We start from the raw sequence: 20,798 nt of genomic DNA, 5'->3' as shown, positions 1-20,798 counted from the left end.
TTGTTTAAGGGCTTGTAAGTAAGCATTTCATGGTAAGGTCTAGACTTGTATTCGGCGCATGTGACAAATAAAGTTTGATTTGTTGATGCTCCATCACTCTGTTTACGTAGGCTCTTTATGTAGGGTGTGTAGGGCCCTTAAAGAAAGAAACAACAACTATCTTTTGGTATTTATTTCATTAGTCTATTGTTGATATAGTCCCAAAATGTTTTGCATGTCAGCAATCAAGTTTTCACGATATATAACTTTCAAAACACAGAAATACAGCTGGTATTGATGCATTTTGCATCATATGATGCTGCGTCTTGGCAGCTTTATCTCACTTACACGGACTAATGTTTCACCCCGGCACATACCCTCTCTGATTGATCTTTTCAGGGAATAAGATAGGACATATCTTCCCAGAAAGACAAAAAACTACGACAACTGCGTAGTTGAGATGACTTGTGTTTTTATTTGGAGCCAAACAAAGTTAATTCTATGCCGATGGCTCTCTGTCTCCTGTAGATTATAAAAGGACTATGATCACTGCTCATCCAATATCCTCTTCCTGCCGGTCACGACGGAAGATGTGGTGGAGTGGAAAATAACTCCATGTCCATGACTCCAGACACTCAAGCAGCCAAATCCAGTGTTAGTCTGTGTGTGTCTTTGCATTTGTTGCAAAGGGAGAAAGAGAGAGGGTTTATTCAGCATGGGAGAGTCAGAAGCTTCCATCTGAGATTTTTTTAAAGTACAGCTTTCAAAGCCTCTCAGAAATAAAATCAGCAGAGTTGAGCTCAGTACAGATGGGTCTAGTGTAGACAGATGGCTATGGCTTCCATTGGCCCAGGTCTGCACATTCTGATCTCAGATAGAGATTGAGACTAAAATTAAAACAATTATGTTGTGGGTGAGCTACGCAATATTTTCAGAGATAAAGACAGCCATGGAAAAAATTACTTTGGATTGGATCTTTTACTGCATCTTCTATTAAGTCTGTGATTAGTAAGCCTGCTGAGGCCTCCCTGTTCCTAGTGTGCTGTGAGGTCTGTGGGCCAGGGCAGGTGAGGCCTGTCTATCTGTCTAGAAGGCTCCAGCTGGCAGCCTGGGGCTTTGGCTATGCTGGTTATTCCCTGAGACCACACCGCCGTTCTCAAGACGGGACAGGGACTCCAGAGAGCGAGTGCTCTCCGTGTCTGGGCACATGTGGCGCAGCCCTGGGGGAGGGAAGTCCTCGCTCCCCTCCTGACCTTCCCTGCTGGTTGCCGCCAGGGCCGCTGCAGCCGCACACTCCTCTTTGAACAGGCGGTTGTGCTCCTGCTTGAGCTCCTGGTAGCTCTTGGAGAACATGTGGAAGATGGAGGTGGCTGGGAAGGCCATGATGAGGATGCCACTCAGAATGCTGCTCAGCGCAACCACCTGGCCAGGGATGCTGCGTGGCACCATGTCGCCATAGCCCACTGTCGTCATGGAGATAATGGCCCACCAATAAGAGGCGGGTATGCTGCTGAAGTCCTGGGCTCCGGTCAGCTCGCTCTCGGCCAGGTGAACCAGCGGGGAGAAGAGGGTGACGGCCACACACAGGAAGAGCAGCAACAGGCCAAACTCTCTGGTGCTCTTCCTCACCGTCAGGCCCAGGGTCTGCAGGCCCAGAGAGTGACGGGCCAGCCTCATCACATACAGGATCCTCAGGGCCCTCAGGATCCGGAGCACCAGGCCCAGCTTGTCCAGGTAGCTGGTCCCCCCGGCCTTCTCATGGTCCAGGGCCGGATCATCCTCATCCACCACCAGGGACACATAGTAGGGTAGGATGGCCATGGCATCGATGACGTTGAGGGGCCCTCGGATGAACTCCAGCTTGCTGCGAGCCTGAATGAAGCGCAGGATCCACTCCAGGGAGAACCAGGCCACGCACACCGTCTCCACGATGAACATATGGCGACACTTCTGAGAACACTCACCCTGTGGCACAGATAGACAGAGAGAGAGATTAAGAGATTGGGGAGAGAGAGGGGGGGGGGATTTGGACAAACAGAGAGAGGAGTAGGTAGAGAGTGTTGAAGAGGAAGAGAGAGAGAGAAAGGCACACACAAGGGGAGGGACAGAAATCAGCAGGTTAGATAATCATCTAGGGAGGAATTACATGTGCCTAAATGGAACTTCATTCCTTTTTCATGCACTTTCCTGTCTTCGAGCATTCTGACCTTGAACTTTAGTATGGGGAAACGCATGTGTCAGTCAGCTATTCATTTGGGGTGGAGATCACAGAAATGGGGATGTGGCAGAGGTGTGTCTACAGATAAGCATATTCTGATCTTGACTTGATTCCCTAATAATTCCACCACCTTTACGTGCAAGGAAACCCTGAAAAAGATTGAGCAAACCCTGTTGGTTTCAAGTGGAAAAACATCTGCTTTCTTTTCCAGAAAGAAATAACAGCATTCTCCATTCACTGCAATGTATAAATTGATAAGAGCTATTGATAAGCCCGAGTTAAATGAGTAATCCGCTTGAAGAAAGGGATTGCAAATACAATAGCAGTTGTTTTAGATCATTTTTCCTTATGAACACTGGAGACTATTGTGAAACCAGTAATACAGCAGAAAACTGAAAAGCATATCAACATGACACATATTTCTGCCCCTTTCCCACAGTGAAGTACAACATGTGGTTTTAATGTGGGCACATGTTGCTCCAAATGTAACCTTTGTGCACCCTTGAATGTTCTAATTATATACCCTGACATTCTGTTTCCTACTATTTGTATCATGCTAAATATTATTCGCCTCTATCAGTAGCAACTGTGAGTAATAAACACACATTTAACTGCCAACTTAGTGTTAGTTCCCATTCAGTTAGTAGCCTACATTTAGTATCATTCCATTCAATGTTTCGTTGAACTTAATTTGCTTCCCTGTAAATTCTGTCACAGCCATGTGGTTGTTGCTGAGGATCACTAGTAATAGTGGATAATATTTTAATGCAATAAATATTGTACATGAAGGCCTACGAAGCAGGAACAAGAACTGCACTTCAATGCCTTCAGGCTATGCTCAAACCCTACACCCTAACCCGAGTACTGAGTACACCTCTGGTCTCTTGGCCCTCCCACCCCTATGGGAGGGCAGTTCCTGCTCATCCCAGTCCAAGCTCTTGTCTGTTCTGGCACCCCAACGGTGGAACCAGCTTCCCCCTGAAGCTTGGACAGCAGAGTCCCTGGCCATCTTCCGAAAACATCTGAAACCCTAACTCTTTGAAGAGCTACCCTCCCCCACCTCCAAAAAAGAAGCCTTTCGTGAACTAACACTCGTACTTCCCTTTTTTCCCCTTTACTAGCTCTGACCTTGTTGATTGCTACTTTATTGAGGAAAAGTGTACTTACTATGACGGTGATATGTGGTTGTCCCACCTAGCTAGCTTAAGATGAGTGCACTGTATGTCACTCTAGATAAGAGCTTTTTCTAAATGGAAAAATTATATTAAATCATTATGGAGCGCAAACCAAACTGTTATTACAGTTTGAACCTAATGCATGGTGCAATACTTGGTGGTTGTCATTACACAGTTCCATGATCAGTGCGGGCAATAGGGTATATGTAGTGCATTCAGAAAGTATTCAGACCCCTTTACCTTTTCCACAGCATTTTCTACGTTACAGCCTTATTCTAAAATTTAAAAGAAAATCCCTCATCAATCTATACACAATGACGAAGCAAAAACAGGTTTTTAGAAAAATTTGAAATATAATTTACATAAGTATTCTGATCCTCTACTCAGTACTTTGTTGAAGCACCTTTGGCAGCGATTACAGCCTCGAGTCTTCTTGGGTATGGCGCTACAAGATTGGCACACCTGTATTTGGGGAGGGTTTCACATTATTTTCTGCAGATCCTCTCAAGCTCTGTCAGGTTGGAGTGGGAGTGTTGCTGCACATCTATTTGAAGGTCTCTACAGAGATGTTTGATCGGGTTCAAGTCCGGGCTCTGGCTGGGCCACTCAAGGACATACAGAGACTTGTCCCGAAGCCACTCCTGCATTTTGTTGGCCCTGTGCTTAGGGTCATGGAAACAGGATGCACTGAGCTCAATTTTGAGTCTCATAGCAAAGGGTCTGAATACTTATGTAAATAAGGTATTTTTTTAAACATATTTGTTTACTGTTTTCGCTTTTATTATGGGGATTTGTGTGTAGATTGATGAGGAAAACTAGTAATTTAATCAATTTTAGGCTGTAACGTAACAAAATGTGGTAAAAGGGAAGGGGTCTGAATACTTTCCAAATGCACTGTATTTATACTATTGTACACTATGCTCCCTATTATAATTCAATGTACAGTCCACCATAACCATGGGTTGAAGAATGGTATAAAAAAAGTCCTAGAAGTCATAACTGGGCCCCTAGTAATTAATAAATCCTCAGCTAACACCTACTCTGCATGCTACTAGCTAAGTGGGACACAATCAATTCATTACGCAGGATCAAAGATTAATTCGACACACTGGGCATGACCCCAAAAGACAAAAAAGCCAGAATCCCCTTTAACCGCCTTAAGAGGGGCAGGTAATTCAACACTCATAGACCAAATGGAAAGAAACTGCCACCAGCTATATCCACTGATCACACACACACACACACACACACACACACACACACACACACACACACACACACACACACACACACACACACACACACACACACACACACACACACACACACACACACACACACACACACACACACACACACACACACACACACGCCTCATTCCTCACTCTCACCTGTCCCTGCCTCTCCCATCAGCCCTCTCATCCCTCACTCCCTCCCTGGCTGGCTTCTATCCCTCTTCCTCTCTTCTTACCCATCTTTCTCCCACCATCCCTCTCACACACACACATTCTCTGTTTTATCCCTCACACAAACACTTGTTTTCTCACCCTCATTTTTCACCTCCCTCCCCTACTTTCTCTCCTTCTCACACATCCCTCCCCCTAATCTCTTTCCCTCTCTCTCTCACTCTCTCAGAGCGGGAGTCATTGTTATCTTTCTGTGCCTTCGTGCCTTCTTCAGTCAGTACAGTGGTGGTAGAGTTAGAGCTGCTTTAACCTGATGCTTGCTGTAGGGTTATTAGCCTCAATGTAGAGAGGTTACTCACTGTCCCTCCAGCTCCTACAGGCGATCATGCACTTGGCCACTGGAGGGGAGATTTGTACTTCTCTCAGTAGGACTTTTACCTTTCCTAAGCCAAAGGGATCTGGGAATCTTTCCCAACTAATGGATATGTAATCTCTACTCCTCCTGTCTCTCACTCACATTCAGTCCATCTCTTGGCCATTTCTCAACCCCTGGGACTTCTCAACCTCTACTCTATCTATTCATCCCTCACTCATTCTCCCCCCTCCTCTCTTTCCAGAGGGCTGACCTGGGCTAAGAGGTAAATATATATTCCTTGTGTTCTGGGATTTTGAGCACATTAAGGCAGAGTGATGCTCTCCCACTCATCTGCATGATGCTTGATTTCTCAGAGCTAAGGCATTCCCTCTAATCTTATCTCACTGACTTGTTCTGTAACAAATGTCAATGACGTCTCATTTTAACAGCAGCAGTCAATTCAATGTGGCTACTGCTAACTTGCCTCTGACTGGAAAACAAATCATCAAGATCGGTATTGACAAATTCCAAAGGCAGAATTTAACAAGTAGTGACGGAATTGAATAATTAAAAAGGGCCAATGGGAATAACATAGTGTACAACCAACTGCCTGACATGTATGACAGCTTATTTGGCTACAGTCAGAAAGGGTTAGCAACATTCTCAGAGATGCTTCTAACAGAATAGCAGTGTTGTATCACTCAATGGCACCACAATTTCTAGTGTGAAATGTGTCTACTCATTTCCAAGGCTTTGGTTCAAACCTAAAATAAATAAATTAAAGGGATAGTTCACCCAAATGACAAAATGACACATTGGTTTCCTTACCTTGTAGGCAGTCTATGGACAACATATGACAACAATTCATGCTTTGGTTTATTTTCCCTGGCATTGTATCCACATGCTAACATTTTAGCATTTGTGCCGCAAATCCCATTCAAATCATGGGACCGATATTAGCATGTCTCGTGCATCATGTCCACATCATCAAAAATGATCTCAAATTTAAATCACTTATAAATTATTTGAACATGATGCGCGAAAGATTGTAATATCAGCCCCATGACTTGAATGGGATTTGTGCCACAAATGCTAAAATGTTTGCATGTGGAAACACTGCCAGGGAAACTAAACCAAAGCATGGATTGCTGTCACGTTGTGTAATTCAAGATGAGCTGCTGTTCAGGAAAACCTGTTTTTAACATCTGAGGTTAAGAGACAGTGAGACAAGTCTGATCATGTTCAATGTATTTATTAAGCCTTTAAGCCTTTAATACCCTCTTAAAACTCGGGCTGAATACTGCCCCCTTTGGAGGAAGTGCGTGCCCAAAGTAAAAATATATATATTTTTTAAATTGCTAATATATGCATATAATAATTATTATTGAATAGAAAACACTCTAAAGTTTCTAAAACCGTTTAAATTATGTCTGTATGTAAAGCAGAACTCTCAGGGCAGCCTTTCTCCCAAACTCTCTCGTCAACAGAAAAGTTGGGCCAACTTTGACGTCATCGCCCCCACCCTTCCCAGGCAGCTACGGATCTGGGAACAGTTTGTATGTGTTCAGCGCGATGTCTGCTTTCAAATGGGGTGTTCATTGTGAGAATCACACGCGCCCTCGTCTTTTGGCGGGCTAAAACGTTCGGGTCACGCGACAATACATGCACTCTATTACGCACGTCTGAATTGGTGGGCTCTCTTTTTCCAAGAAACACCAATTGATGTCGGTTTGTCTGTTCGCGCTGATTCTTGTTTTACACGTTTAAAACATCCTAAAGCTTGATTCTGCACTTAGTTTGACCAGTTTAGTCGACATATAATATGTAATTTTGAAGTTTTGATGCGCAAGAGTGCGGGACCAGAAGTCATTTTGGGTGCATTTCAGCTGAAGCTGTTAGTATATGCTAATACAGAGACACACAACTTGAAACCAAACGATGTATTGGGTAAGTATGACTCCTTCTACGTCTTCTGATCGAAGAACATCAAAGGTAAGGGAATATTTATGTGGTTATTTTGGGTTTCTGTGGACTCCAAACGTAGAGGAGACATACTGCTAATATCTAAGCGCCGTCTCATATTATAGCCTAGTGAACGAATTCTGTAACGTAAATGTAAATGTAACACAGCGGTTGCATTAAGAAGAAGTGTATCTTTGTAACTATATGTAGAACATGTATATTTAGTCATATGTATTGCTTGTTATCTGACGTTATCTGTCGGAGCTAGCATCATTTCTCCGGACATTTGAGTAGCATTTTTTGAAAATGTCGTCATTGTAAACAGAGATTTATGGATATAAATGGCATATTATTGAAAAAAACATAAATGTACCTTGTACCATGTCCTATTACTGTCATCTGATGAAGATTTTCAAAAGGTTAGTGAATGATTTATTTTTTAATCCTGCTTTTATAATTTTATATTTTCTGGGACAAAATGGCTGCCTCTTGTCTTTGTTTCGGTGGTGGTGTAATATAAATATGTGGTGTGTTTTCGCCGTAAAACATTTTAGAAATCTGACTTGCTGGATAGATGAACAAGGTGTTTATCTTTCATTTGAGCTATTGGACTTGTTAATGTGTGGAGGTTAAATATTTCTAAGAATATTTTTTGCATTTTGTGTTATGCTAATGAGCTTGAGCCTGTAGTCACGATCCCGGATCCGGGATGGGTAGCAATGGAGAGATGATGAATTCAATCTTCATCCACATGGCTATAGAATCTATAGTATAACGAGTGAGGAGAATAAATAGGATTAGCTACTGAGATTGGAAGACCTAATTGTACGTCAGTCAGGATAAAGGCTCCATTGGTTAATTATTATTAAATTGTTTTAATAAATAAAAAATGTCTTCTGCTTGGTGAACTCTTCCTTAAAACCTTTGAGGTCCGGGCTTTGTGATGGCCACTCCAATACATTGACTTTGTTGTCATTAAGCCATTTTCTACAACTTTGGAAGTATGATTCGGGTCATTGTCCATTTGGAAGACACATTTGCAACTGTTAGGGTTCGTTCCTTTCATCATTGTCAATCATCATTGGCTCATTGGTGAAATTAGCATTACGACAATATATTTAACTAAATAATTCAAAAACCTTTATTAATGCAATTGCAGACAGAAGTTGACAATCAGGAACATAGCACACATGTTTCCGAGTAAGTTCTGCATCAAATGAAAAGTCCACGTTGCCCAGGGCCTACAAAAAAATTGAAGACCTCCAACTGTCTGGTTCATCCTTGGGAGCAATTTCCAAACATCTAAAGGTACCACGTTCATCTGTACAAACAATACCACGCAAGTATAAACACCATGGGACCACGCAACCGTCATACCGCTCAGGAAGGAGAAGCATTCTGTCTTTTAGAGATGAACGTACTCCGGTGCGAAAAGTGCAAATCAATCCCAGAACAACAGCAAAGGACCTTGTGAAGATGCTGGAAGAAACAGGTTTGACCCAGGGTAAACAATTTACAGGCAAATACTAATTGAGTGTATGTAAACTTCTCACCCACTGGAAATGTGATGAAAGAAATAAAAGCTGAAATAAAATAATTCTCTCTACTATTATTCTGACATTTCACATTCTTAAAATAAAGTGGTGATCCTAACTGACCTAAAACAGGGAATTTTTACTCAGATTAAATGTCAGGAATTGTGAAAAACGGAGTTTAAATGTATTTGGCTAAGGTGTATGTGAACTTCTGACTTCAACTGTATATAGTCTCTTGTGACAGCCTTAGCTGATTCAGTTCTGGGTGTAAAGATGTGTTTAAATCATTGGGTAAAACTAGCCTAATTTCTCTGTTCACTTCACACAAGCGGCTATTGCAAAACACCTGTAAAAACATTCAAGTCTCATTGTCACAGTCAAGACTTCCACAAAGTAATTACCCATTGAAATAGAAGCTTGAGTAGTGTAAGAGAAAGAAATTATTATGAGGTATTTATTTTGTGATTGCTCATGTAGATTTTCTGTATGATTCTGTCCATATTTCTCTCTCTCTCTATCATTTGTCTTCACAGGTTCTCTGGCCCTAACAAGAAAATTGTTCCGGATGAACCCCATTACCATAATTTGCAGTGAAATTATGTTTTGTCTGCTATTATAACTGTCTGTGTCTATGGCTGTGTACATACAGTATGTGAATGTGAATACAGTACTGTATTTGGGCAGATTGTCAAAGAGCTGTGTATGTGCGTGCGTGCGTGCGTGTTTCTGTGCAGAGAAACCCTGAGTAACAAGAGCAAGCTCCTCTTATTGAAGTAAGACTGCAGTATAAATAAGTGAAGACAGTAGACAGGGCCAGGAGCACAGTGGATAGATCACAAACCAGGGGCTGCTGCTTTATCTTAGAAGAAGGTCTTGTAAGAATGTCTATACTTTGGCTTCTGCCTCTACTCTTTTTGTCAGCTGGTAACTGTCATGTAATATAACTGCTGTTCTCACGGTAATTGACCATTAATTAACATAAACACGTTTAGCATCTCCGGGCTAGTGCATAGCCTACAAGTCACTGATACAGACCTGGAATTCCTCCTTATGTTGGGCCCTGTTCTGGCTATGCCATATGGCAGTGGACTACATTAGTTAATTTAGCAGACAAGATTTTCTTATAATTCCCATGGAATTATTTTATAGTAATAAGAATACAATTGAAAATAGCTGAATAAAAAAGAAAGGACATTTTTCCACAAACGATTTCCGAGGGAGTGCGCATGTAACTATTCTGTGTTGAGCAGTTAACAAAGTGATCATTTGAAACAGGTCCTGTCATGTTTTGTCATTGATTATCATGTCTTGTCCCTGTGCTTCCCCTTCTATTCGTTTCCCTCTGCTGGTCTTATTAGGTTCTTTCCCTCTTTCTATCCCTCTCTCTCCCCCTCCCTCTCTCACTCTCTCGCTCTCTCTTCTCTCTATCGTTCCGTTCCTGCTCCCAGCTGTTCCTATTCCCCTAATCAATCATTTAGTCTTCCCACACCTGTTCCCGATCCTTTTCCCTGATTAGAGTCCCTATTTCTCTCCTTGTTTTCCGTTCCTGCCCTGTCGGATCCTTGTCTATTATTCACCGTGCTGTGTCTATGTATTGCCCTGTCGTGTCGTGTTTCCCTCAGATGCTGCGTGGTGAGCAGGTGTCTGAGTCTGCTACGTTCAAGTGCCTTCCCGAGGCAACCTGCAGTTCTTGATCATGTCTCCAGTCTGTTCTCGTCATTACGAGTAGTATTATGCCTTTTGTTTGTAAAGTAACTTTACTGGATTAAAAACTCTGTTTTCGCCAAGTCGCTTTTGGGTCCTCATTCACCTGCATAACAGAAGGATCCGACCAAGGAATGGACCCAGCGACTACAGATGCTCGTAACACTGCCGTCGAGATCCAAGGAGCCATGCTCGGCAGACACGAGCAGGAATTGTCTGCTGCTCGCCATGCCGTGGAGAGCCTGGCCGCTCAGGTTTCCGACCTCTCTGGACAGTTCCAGAGTCTTCGTCTCGTGCCACCTGTTACTTCCTGGCCTGCCGAGCCTCCGGAACCTAGGGTTAATAACCCACCTTGCTACTCCGGGCAGCCCACGGAGTGCCGCTCCTTTCTCACCCAGTGTGATATTGTGTTCTCTCTCCAACCCAACACATACTCTAGCGAGAGAGCTCGGGTTGCTTACGTCATTTCACTCCTTACTGACCGGGCTCGAGAGTGGGGCACAGCTATCTGGGAGGCAAGGGCTGATTGTTCTAACAATTACCAGAACTTTAAAGAGGAGATGATTCGGGTTTTTGACCGTTCAGTTTTTGGTAGGGAGGCTTCTAGGGCCCTGGCTTCCCTATGCCAAGGTGATCGATCCATAACGGATTACTCTATAGAGTTTCGCACTCTTGCTGCCTCTAGTGACTGGAACGAGCCGGCGCTGCTCGCTCGTTTTCTGGAGGGACTCCACGCAGTGGTCAAAGATGAGATTCTCTCTCGGGAGGTTCCTTCCAGTGTGGACTCTTTGATTGCTCTCGCCATCCGCATAGAACGACGGGTAGATCTTCGTCACCAAGCTTGTGGAAGAGAGCTCGCGTCAACGGTGTTTCCCTGCTCCGCATCGCAACCATCTCCCTCCTCTGGCTCAGAGACTGAGCCCATGCAGCTGGGAGGTATTCGCATCTCGACCAAGGAGAGGGAACGGAGGATCACCAACCGCCTGTGCCTCTATTGCGGATTTGATGGACATTTTGTCAATTCATGTCCAGTAAAAGGCCAGAGCTCATCAGTAAGCGGAGGGCTACTGGTGAGCGCTACTACTCAGGTCTCTTCATCTAGATCCTGTACTACTATGTCGGTCCATCTACGCTGGACCGGTTCGGGTGCTACATGCAGTGCCTTGATTGACTCTGGGGCTGAGGGTTGTTTCATGGACGAAGCATGGGCTCGGAAACATGACATTCCTTTCAGACAGTTAGACAAGCCTACGCCCATGTTTGCCTTAGATGGTAGTCATCTTCCCAGTATCAGATTTGAGACACTACCTTTAACTCTCACAGTATCTGGTAACCACAGTGAGACTATTTCTTTTTTGATTTTTCGTTCACCTTTTACACCTGTTGTTTTGGGTCATCCCTGGCTAGTATGTCATAATCCTTCTATTAATTGGTCTAGTAATTCTATCCTATCCTGGAACGTTTCTTGTCATGTGAAGTGTTTAATGTCTGCCATCCCTCCCATTTCTTCTGTCCCCACTTCTCAGGAGGAACCTGGCGATTTGACAGGAGTGCCGGAGGAATATCATGATCTGCGCACGGTCTTCAGTCGGTCCCGAGCCAACTCCCTCCCTCCTCACCGGTCGTATGATTGTAGTATTGATCTCCTTCCGGGGACCACTCCTCCTCGGGGTAGACTATACTCTCTGTCGGCTCCCGAACGTAAGGCTCTCGAGGATTATTTATCTGTGTCTCTTGACGCCGGTACCATAGTGCCTTCTTCCTCTCCGGCCGGGGCGGGGTTCTTTTTGTTAAGAAGAAGGACGGTACTCTGCGCCCCTGCGTGGATTATCGAGGGCTGAATGACATAACGGTTAAGAATCGTTATCCGCTTCCCCTTATGTCATCAGCCTTCGAGATTCTGCAGGGAGCCAGGTGCTTTACTAAGTTGGACCTTCGTAACGCTTACCATCTCGTGCGCATCAGAGAGGGGGACGAGTGGAAAACGGCGTTTAACACTCCGTTAGGGCATTTTGAGTACCGGGTTCTGCCGTTTGGTCTCGCCAATGCGCCAGCTGTTTTTCAGGCATTAGTTAATGATGTTCTGAGAGACATGCTGAACATCTTTGTTTTTGTCTATCTTGACGATATCCTGATTTTTTCACCGTCACTCGAGATTCATGTTCAGCACGTTCGACGTGTTCTACAGCGCCTTTTAGAGAATTGTCTCTACGTAAAGGCTGAGAAGTGCTCTTTTCATGTCTCCTCCGTTACTTTTCTCGGTTCCGTTATTTCCGCTGAAGGCATTCAGATGGATTCCGCTAAGGTCCAAGCTGTCAGTGATTGGCCCGTTCCAAGGTCACGTGTCGAGTTGCAGCGCTTTTTAGGTTTCGCTAATTTCTATCGGCGTTTCATTCGTAATTTCGGTCAAGTTGCTGCCCCTCTCACAGCTCTTACTTCTGTCAAGACGTGTTTTAAGTGGTCCGGTTCCGCCCAGGAGCTTTTGATCTTCTAAAAGAACGTTTTACGTCCGCTCCTATCCTCGTTACTCCTGACGTCACTAGACAATTCATTGTCGAGGTTGACGCTTCAGAGGTAGGCGTGGGAGCCATTCTATCCCAGCGCTTCCAGTCTGACGATAAGGTTCATCCTTGCGCTTATTTTTCTCATCGCCTGTCGCCATCTGAGCGCAACTATGATGTGGGTAACCGTGAACTGCTCGCCATCCGCTTAGCCCTAGGCGAATGGCGACAGTGGTTGGAGGGGGCGACCGTTCCTTTTGTCGTTTGGACAGACCATAAGAACCTTGAGTACATCCGTTCTGCCAAACGACTTAATGCCCGTCAAGCTCGTTGGGCGTTGTTTTTCGCTCGTTTCGAGTTTGTGATTTCTTACCGTCCGGGTAGCAAAAACACCAAGCCTGATGCCTTATCCCGTCTGTTTAGTTCTTCTGTGGCTTCTACTGATCCCGAGGGGATTCTTCCTTATGGGCGTGTTGTCGGGTTGACAGTCTGGGGAATTGAAAGACAGGTTAAGCAAGCACTCACGCACACTGCGTCGCCTCGCGCTTGTCCTAGTAACCTCCTTTTCGTTCCTGTTTCCACTCGTCTGGCTGTTCTTCAGTGGGCTCACTCTGCCAAGTTAGCTGGTCATCCCGGTGTTCGAGGCACTCTTGCGTCTATTCGCCAGCGCTTTTGGTGGCCGACTCAGGAGCGTGACACGCGCCGTTTCGTGGCTGCTTGTTCGGACTGCGCGCAGACTAAGTCGGGTAACTCTCCTCCTGCCGGTCGTCTCAGACCGCTCCCCATTCCTTCTCGACCATGGTCTCACATCGCCCTAGACTTCATTACCGGTCTGCCTTTGTCTGCGGGGAAGACTGTGATTCTTACGGTTGTCGATAGGTTCTCTAAGGCGGCACATTTCATTCCCCTCGCTAAACTTCCTTCCGCTAAGGAGACGGCACAAATCATTATCGAGAATGTGTTCAGAATTCATGGCCTCCCGTTAGACGCCGTTTCAGACAGAGGCCCGCAATTCACGTCACAGTTTTGGAGGGAGTTCTGTCGTTTGATTGGTGCGTCCGTCAGTCTCTCTTCCGGGTTTCATCCCCAGTCTAACGGTCAAGCAGAGAGGGCCAATCAGACGATTGGTCGCATACTACGCAGCCTTTCTTTCAGAAACCCTGCGTCTTGGGCAGAACAGCTCCCCTGGGCAGAATACGCTCACAACTCGCTTCCTTCGTCTGCTACCGGGTTATCTCCGTTTCAGAGTAGTCTGGGTTACCAGCCTCCTCTGTTCTCATCCCAGCTTGCCGAGTCCAGCGTTCCCTCCGCTCAAGCGTTTGTCCAACGTTGTGAGCGCACCTGGAGGAGGGTGAGGTCTGCACTTTGCCGTTACAGGGCACAGACTGTGAGAGCCGCCAATAAACGCAGGATTAAGAGTCCAAGGTATTGTTGCGGCCAGAGAGTGTGGCTTTCCACTCGCAACCTTCCTCTTACGACAGCTTCTCGTAAGTTGACTCCGCGGTTCATTGGTCCGTTCCGTGTCTCCCAGGTCGTCAATCCTGTCGCTGTGCGACTGCTTCTTCCGCGACATCTTCGTCGCGTCCATCCTGTCTTCCATGTCTCCTGTGTCAAGCCCTTTCTTCGCACCCCCGTTCGTCTTCCCTCCCCCCCTCCCGTCCTTGTCGAGAGCGCACCTATTTACAAGGTACGTAGGATCATGGACATGCGTTCTCGGGGACGGGGTCACCAATACTTAGTGGATTGGGAGGGTTACGGTCCTGAGGAGAGGAGTTGGGTTCCGTCTCGGGACGTGCTGGACCGTTCGCTTATTGATGATTTCCTCCGTTGCAGCCAGGGTTCCTCCTCGAGTGCGCCAGGAGGCGCTCGGTGAGTGGGGGGGTACTGTCATGTTTTGTCATTGATTATCATGTCTTGTCCCTGTGCTTCCCCTTCTATTCGTTTCCCTCTGCTGGTCTTATTAGGTTCTTTCCCTCTTTCTATCCCTCTCTCTCCCCTCCCTCTCTCACTCTCTCGCTCTCTCTTCTCTCTATCGTTCCGTTCCTGCTCCCAGCTGTTCCTATTCCCCTAATCAATCATTTAGTCTTCCCACACCTGTTCCCGATCCTTTTCCCTGATTAGAGTCCCTATTTCTCTCCTTGTTTTCCGTTCCTGCCCTGTCGGATCCTTGTCTATTATTCACCGTGCTGTGTCTATGTATTGCCCTGTCGTGTCGTGTTTCCCTCAGATGCTGCGTGGTGAGCAGGTGTCTGAGTCTGCTACGTTCAAGTGCCTTCCCGAGGCAACCTGCAGTTCTTGATCATGTCTCCAGTCTGTTCTCGTCATTACAAGTAGTATTATGCCTTTTGTTTGTAAAGTAACTTTACTGGATTAAAAACTCTGTTTTCGCCAAGTCGCTTTTGGGTCCTCATTCACCTGCATAACAGGTCCTCTTATATAGTTAATTTAGAAATATTTATGGAACTTAAGTTGTGATACAAACCTTAAACTACCGTAATTTCCGGACTATAAGCCGCTACTTTATTCCCACACTTTGAACTTCGCGGTTTATACAATGACGCGGCTAATTTATGGATTTTTCCCGCTTTCACAAGATTCATGCCGCCAAAAAACTGTTCTATGTGAAAATCTGAACAAATCCTGTGTGGATGATCCTGAAGTTGTAAGTTTCTGTGTGAGTACCTAAGATTTTTAAAGTTTTATATGGATTCTGTGAATTATTTGAAATTATGATAAATGGTATGTGTGTATAAAGTAATGCGGAGAATGATTAGATACTATTTAAACCACCCATTCGTAGACGTACGTAGGTTTTGCATTGATATCTTAAATGGATAATTTGATAAAGATTACGTTTTTAGTCCGCCCCATCCCGGATCCGGGATCGTGACTACAGCCTCAAGCTCATTACCATAACGCAAAATTAGCGATTTCTGAAAATTGCAAATTAAATGAAATAAATATGCCTATCCTCAAGCTTATCCTTTTCTTAACAATCCTGTCGTCTCAGATTTTCAAAATATGCTTTAGAACCAGAGAAAATCAATAATTTGTGTAAGAGTGGTGATAGCTAGCTTAGCATTTAGCGTTAGCATTTAGCACGCAACATTCACAAAAACCAGCAAAGGGATCAAATAAAATAATTTACCTTTGAAGAACTTCAGATGTTTCAATGAGGAGACTCTCAGTTACATAGCAGATGTCCAGTTTTTCCTGAAAGATGCTTGTGTAGGACACAACGTTCCGTTTTGTTACTATGCATTTGGCTACCGAAACTAACCGAAAATTCAGTCACCTAAACGTCAAACTTTTTTCCGAATTAACTCCATAATATCGACTGAAACATGGAAAACGTTGTTTGAATCAATCCTCAAGGTGTTTTGTCATATATCTCTTCATTGAAATCCCTTCCCTGGAAGCGTGCATTCTTCTCTGATTCGGATGGAAAAATACTGGTACCTGACTTTTGCGCACCAATTTCCACGCAGACACCGTGCGGGACACTTGGTAATTGTAGGCTCTTATGGTCAATCTTCCAATGATATGCCTACAAATACGTCACAATGCTGCAGACACCTGGGGGAAACGATAGGAAGTGTCCGTTCATTCCTGTCGCATTCACAGCCATATAAGGAGATCATGGAAAACGTGCCGCCAGAAATCCTGTTGATTTCCTGGTCACTCAAACATCTTGGTTTTGCCTGTAGATTTTGTTCTATGGCACTCACAGTGAAAATCTTTACAGTTCTGGAAACGTCAGAGTGTCTTCTTTCCAAAACTATCAATTCCAAGCATAGTCGAGCATCTTTTCGTGACAAAATATTGCGCTTAAAACGGGCATGTCTTTTTATCCAAAAATGAAATACTGCCCCTAGAGTCTTAACAGGTTTTAAGCACTATTAAAATAATCTACAAAATCCGGGAAATTGAGCTCTAGAAACTGATTAGAGTGTGTCCACTTTTGGGTATTTTACCCTAACGATGTAACTATAGAACGCATATTGGATTATCTCCGTCTGGGTGAAACATGTTAATTTAAACTGCCCTTAAGGTCTGAACATGTTATAATTTTTCTTCCCAGTATGAGAGAAGTTGCGGGATTTATTGAATAAACTGTTTTCCATAAAGTTAAAGAGAATTCGAGGGATGCTCGATGTAATTTATAATAATAATAATAATAATATATGCCATTTAGCAGACGCTTTTATCCAAAGCGACTTACAGTCATGTGTGCATACATTCTACGTATGGGTGATCCCGGGAATCGAACCCACAACCCTGGCGTTACAAGCGCCATGCTCTACCAACTGAGCAATGTTGTACAAAGCCTAAGGTTTTCCATCAAGCTAATTATCATTGTGTGATTAATGTGATGTAGTAAAGTAATTGAAATACGTTGCATAAGTAAACAATCTACTTTTAATTAAAAGGCGCAATATCGGCTTCCTAGTCATTAGTGTCGATTTTATTCTTTGATTGCTAATATGTGTAATTTGGAATTTGAGAATCATGACTGGAATTTGAGAATCATAGCTGGAGTAACGTTTGTACTATTAAAATTGGGCTATTATTCTTCTGGGAATTACCGATTATGACGTGTTTTGATTTGACTTTGTAAATGGGGTTTATATCCGGAGTAATTTTAGTTTTTTGCAATAGCATTAGTGGTTCAGTGGTAGAATTCTCGCCTGCAACGCGGGAGGCCCGAGTTCCATTTCCAGTCATGTCGCTGGCTGAATTCAGAGGTTTTGATTGTAAATAACCTATTTGAATGTTTGCCTGGAAAGTTATGGTCGCTAGTGTTTGTATAAGAGATAAATTGAACGTTTTCAATAGATTGTTTACGTTAAATTGATAGGCTAATTCAATTTAAAATAATAACGAAGCGAATTCTGATGCAAGACGATGTCTGTTCAATAAATGATCTGCTAGAATAATGTATTGAGAATTGGGTCGTATTTCAATTACTGTATCAATAGAGAAGACAGTTACCTAAGTTAAAGACATTCTAAATGATAGCGGGGAGAGAATGGCGATAGGAAAGTGGTTACCGAAATGTTTTACATTCTTATAGATTGACTGACGCATGTTAATATTAGCGCTGCGTGTGTTATTTTTAAAGAAATAGGATACATTAAACAAAATCTCATTCTCTGAGCAATTGTATTAGTATAGCATACAATAGCTCCGTTTTTGAATGATTTATTTTACACTGTCTGTTTTTGCTCGTTTTTATCATGGGTGTCATCTATAGACTTCACTGTATTGTGCTCTCTTTTCAATCTCCAAAGCACAAAGAGGAGGGGGTTTGAGTGCCCTAATGTCTCATGTCCCCACTCGTCTGTTCACTTCCTAGGTTAGCATCACACACAGGAAATACTACAGCCAGATGCCAAACTGGTACATGACCAACTCAACAGACACATATCATCACACACTGAGAGACTGAGCAAACACATACCCATCTTAAAATCTTAAATATTCATAATCCCGCCTTAACGCAGTGTACAGTAGATGAGGCAGACCGACACTAATGCCTCTATACTTTCCTGTCTGTCAGTGTAGTGTAGACTTTATGTTAACCTGGAGCGTAGCGTATAGTAGCCCAGCCTCATAGGCATTCATCTCAATCTTCCTTGTTTGGGAGGCTGGAGAGCATCCTGGCTCCCACAGGAGAGAACAGCATTCCCCTTAACAACAGTCTTTTGTGTCTTAATGGAGAGAAATGGCTCGTTCAGGATGAGAAGTGGGATGAGGGGATGGATAAAGATGAGGTGACATGGAAAGCATGTGGTCCCCTTCACACATAAGTCTCTATTTCTGTTTTGACACTCAGTCACGCAGCAGCAGCGGCAGAAGCAGTAGCAACAGCAGTAGCAGGTGCCTTACCTGAAACTTCTGTTCTCTTTTATGTACAATCTCCTCAAATAGAAGCACACTTCTGGAAGTTATCTTTTTAAAATATTTTTTACCAAACACTCATCAGGCACGTGGATTTTTTTTCTCAACACAATCACACACATGCGCACACTTACGCAAGTGCACATACGCACACACACACACACACACCCTTGAGCAATTGCACACACACACTACATCACCACAGGGGCATTAGGGCGCCCTGCTGGCAGATTGAGGAGGCGCTTGGTTGCGGTTGTTCGGTCTAGCTCCTGGCGGAATGGGATTCTAATGTGCTGCTCTGGTTAGCTGGGGACAGCAGCACTACAGGGGGGCTGCCTGCTGTTGAGTATGGCCCGAGGGAGAGAAGGCGACATGGGGAACAACTCTCTCATTGTCTACCCTATCTGTCTCAGTGAACACAAGTGTAATACACCTACGTGAACCTGGGCCTCCACGACCAGGGTCACCTTCAAACCACACTACATCCACTATTACTTCTATAGTGTCTGTCTGTGTATGACTGCTTGTCTGCAGAAATATGTGCAGTGCCTGTACTGTTTGTGAATAGACACATCATGTGCTACTATGCTTTATCTAAACACAACTTGACAACCGTAAAACACATTTACATACTGAATGTATGACCAGACAGGCTGTAATATACATAATAGTCCTTCCATACAGCTCTGCCTCTCTCTAAGGCACCTCATCCCTCTACTCCTCTGTGGCTCTCCACGGCTCTATAGAGGGTTAAATCCCCTGTTCCAGCTCCATCTCAGCTCTTAAACCCAGACATGCAGACACCGAGCAGGCCTGAGTGCCTCTGTAGGTGTGCGTGTGTGTATGCATGTGTGACTCATAAGAGAATGACTCATAAACACCTCTGTGGAGGAGAGGTAGAAGAGGTCAGCCCAGTGTGTGTTTACTCTGTCCTATCAGCCGTCCCATCCACCAGTTTAGTCTGCTTGACTCCCACATCCCAGCACGGCACAGAAAGTTAAGAGGGAGACTTGTTTATACCCAATTTCATGTAAAATTTAAACATGCATCTTTAATTAGGTGCTGTTTTTACATGTAAAATGAGACTGTTGATTGATGATACTGTTTGCTTCAGTGAGTATTTCTACATTTGGAGAATGGAAAATGATAGCATGGGAGGTGGACAGGGCCCTAATCAGGGTCTTATTGTTAAGCCCTGTTTATACCTGGTTCTAACATGTCTGTTGTACTGATCTCGTCCACATTCTGATTGTGCCCACATTGGTTGACAGGTGTAGACATTCAAAAGATGCATTGTGATATGATTGTAATGAGATCTTCCGGAGGTAGTCGAAGACACATCTTGCATGTATATCCTTGAAGTGAAAACAAATCTGGACAATGAAAGCATATACAGTTGAAGTCGGAAGTTTACATACACCTTAGACAAATACTACACTTAAACTGCAATCCCTAGATAGCTGGCCATTAGGGTCAGGGTTGGTCAGGGAGGCCATGGTTCCACTGGACATGGTGACGCAGGGGAATCATAGGGAGAGAATTAGTCTTTTCATTATCGATTCGCCTGCGTTTCCAGTGGTGCTGGGGATTCCCTGGCTGGCTAGTCACAATCCTAAGATTTCGTGGAGTCAGGGGGGTTCTCCAGGGGTGGTCAGAGAAGTGTTCTGGAAGGTGTCTGGGAGTTTCCATCGGTGCCAGAGTCCAGACCAGGGTTCCACGGTGCGCATCCCCTTTCATCGCTTTCAGTAAAAAGAGTGCGATTAAACTACCACCTCATCGACCGGAGGGGGGGGGGGGGGGGTTGTGCGACAGATCTCCAGGTAAACGCTGCGCTTCCCAAGAGTCATGTGTACCCATTGTCCCAGGAGGAGACTTTGGCTATGGAGACATATGTCACGGAATCTCTGGGACAGGGCCCTCATTCGGCCCTCCATCTCACCCGTCTTCTCGAGTTTCTTTTTTTGTGAAGAAAAAGGAGGGAGGTCTGCGTCTGTGCATTGATTATAGAGGTCTAAATGCCATCACAGTGGGGTTTAGTTACCCACTACCTCTCATCACTACG

At 44.4% G+C, this 20,798-nt stretch overlaps 1 protein-coding gene across 1 annotated transcript in view; it reads right to left on the bottom strand.

Annotated features, from left to right (window-relative positions):
- The window catches only part of LOC124007154 (potassium voltage-gated channel subfamily G member 4-like), a 58,022-nt gene continuing 37,224 nt past the window's right edge, over nt 1–20,798 (bottom strand). The window contains exon 3 of the mRNA XM_046317542.1: nt 1–1,944. Within this exon, the coding sequence (XP_046173498.1) occupies nt 1,066–1,944 (879 nt within the window). The 3' untranslated portion in view covers nt 1–1,065. The remainder of the gene's footprint in view (nt 1,945–20,798) is intronic.

This window comes from Oncorhynchus gorbuscha, linkage group LG01 (assembly GCF_021184085.1).
Source record: "Oncorhynchus gorbuscha isolate QuinsamMale2020 ecotype Even-year linkage group LG01, OgorEven_v1.0, whole genome shotgun sequence".
NCBI lineage: Eukaryota > Metazoa > Chordata > Actinopteri > Salmoniformes > Salmonidae > Oncorhynchus > Oncorhynchus gorbuscha.
This window is presented reverse-complemented; position numbering and strand designations above follow the sequence as displayed.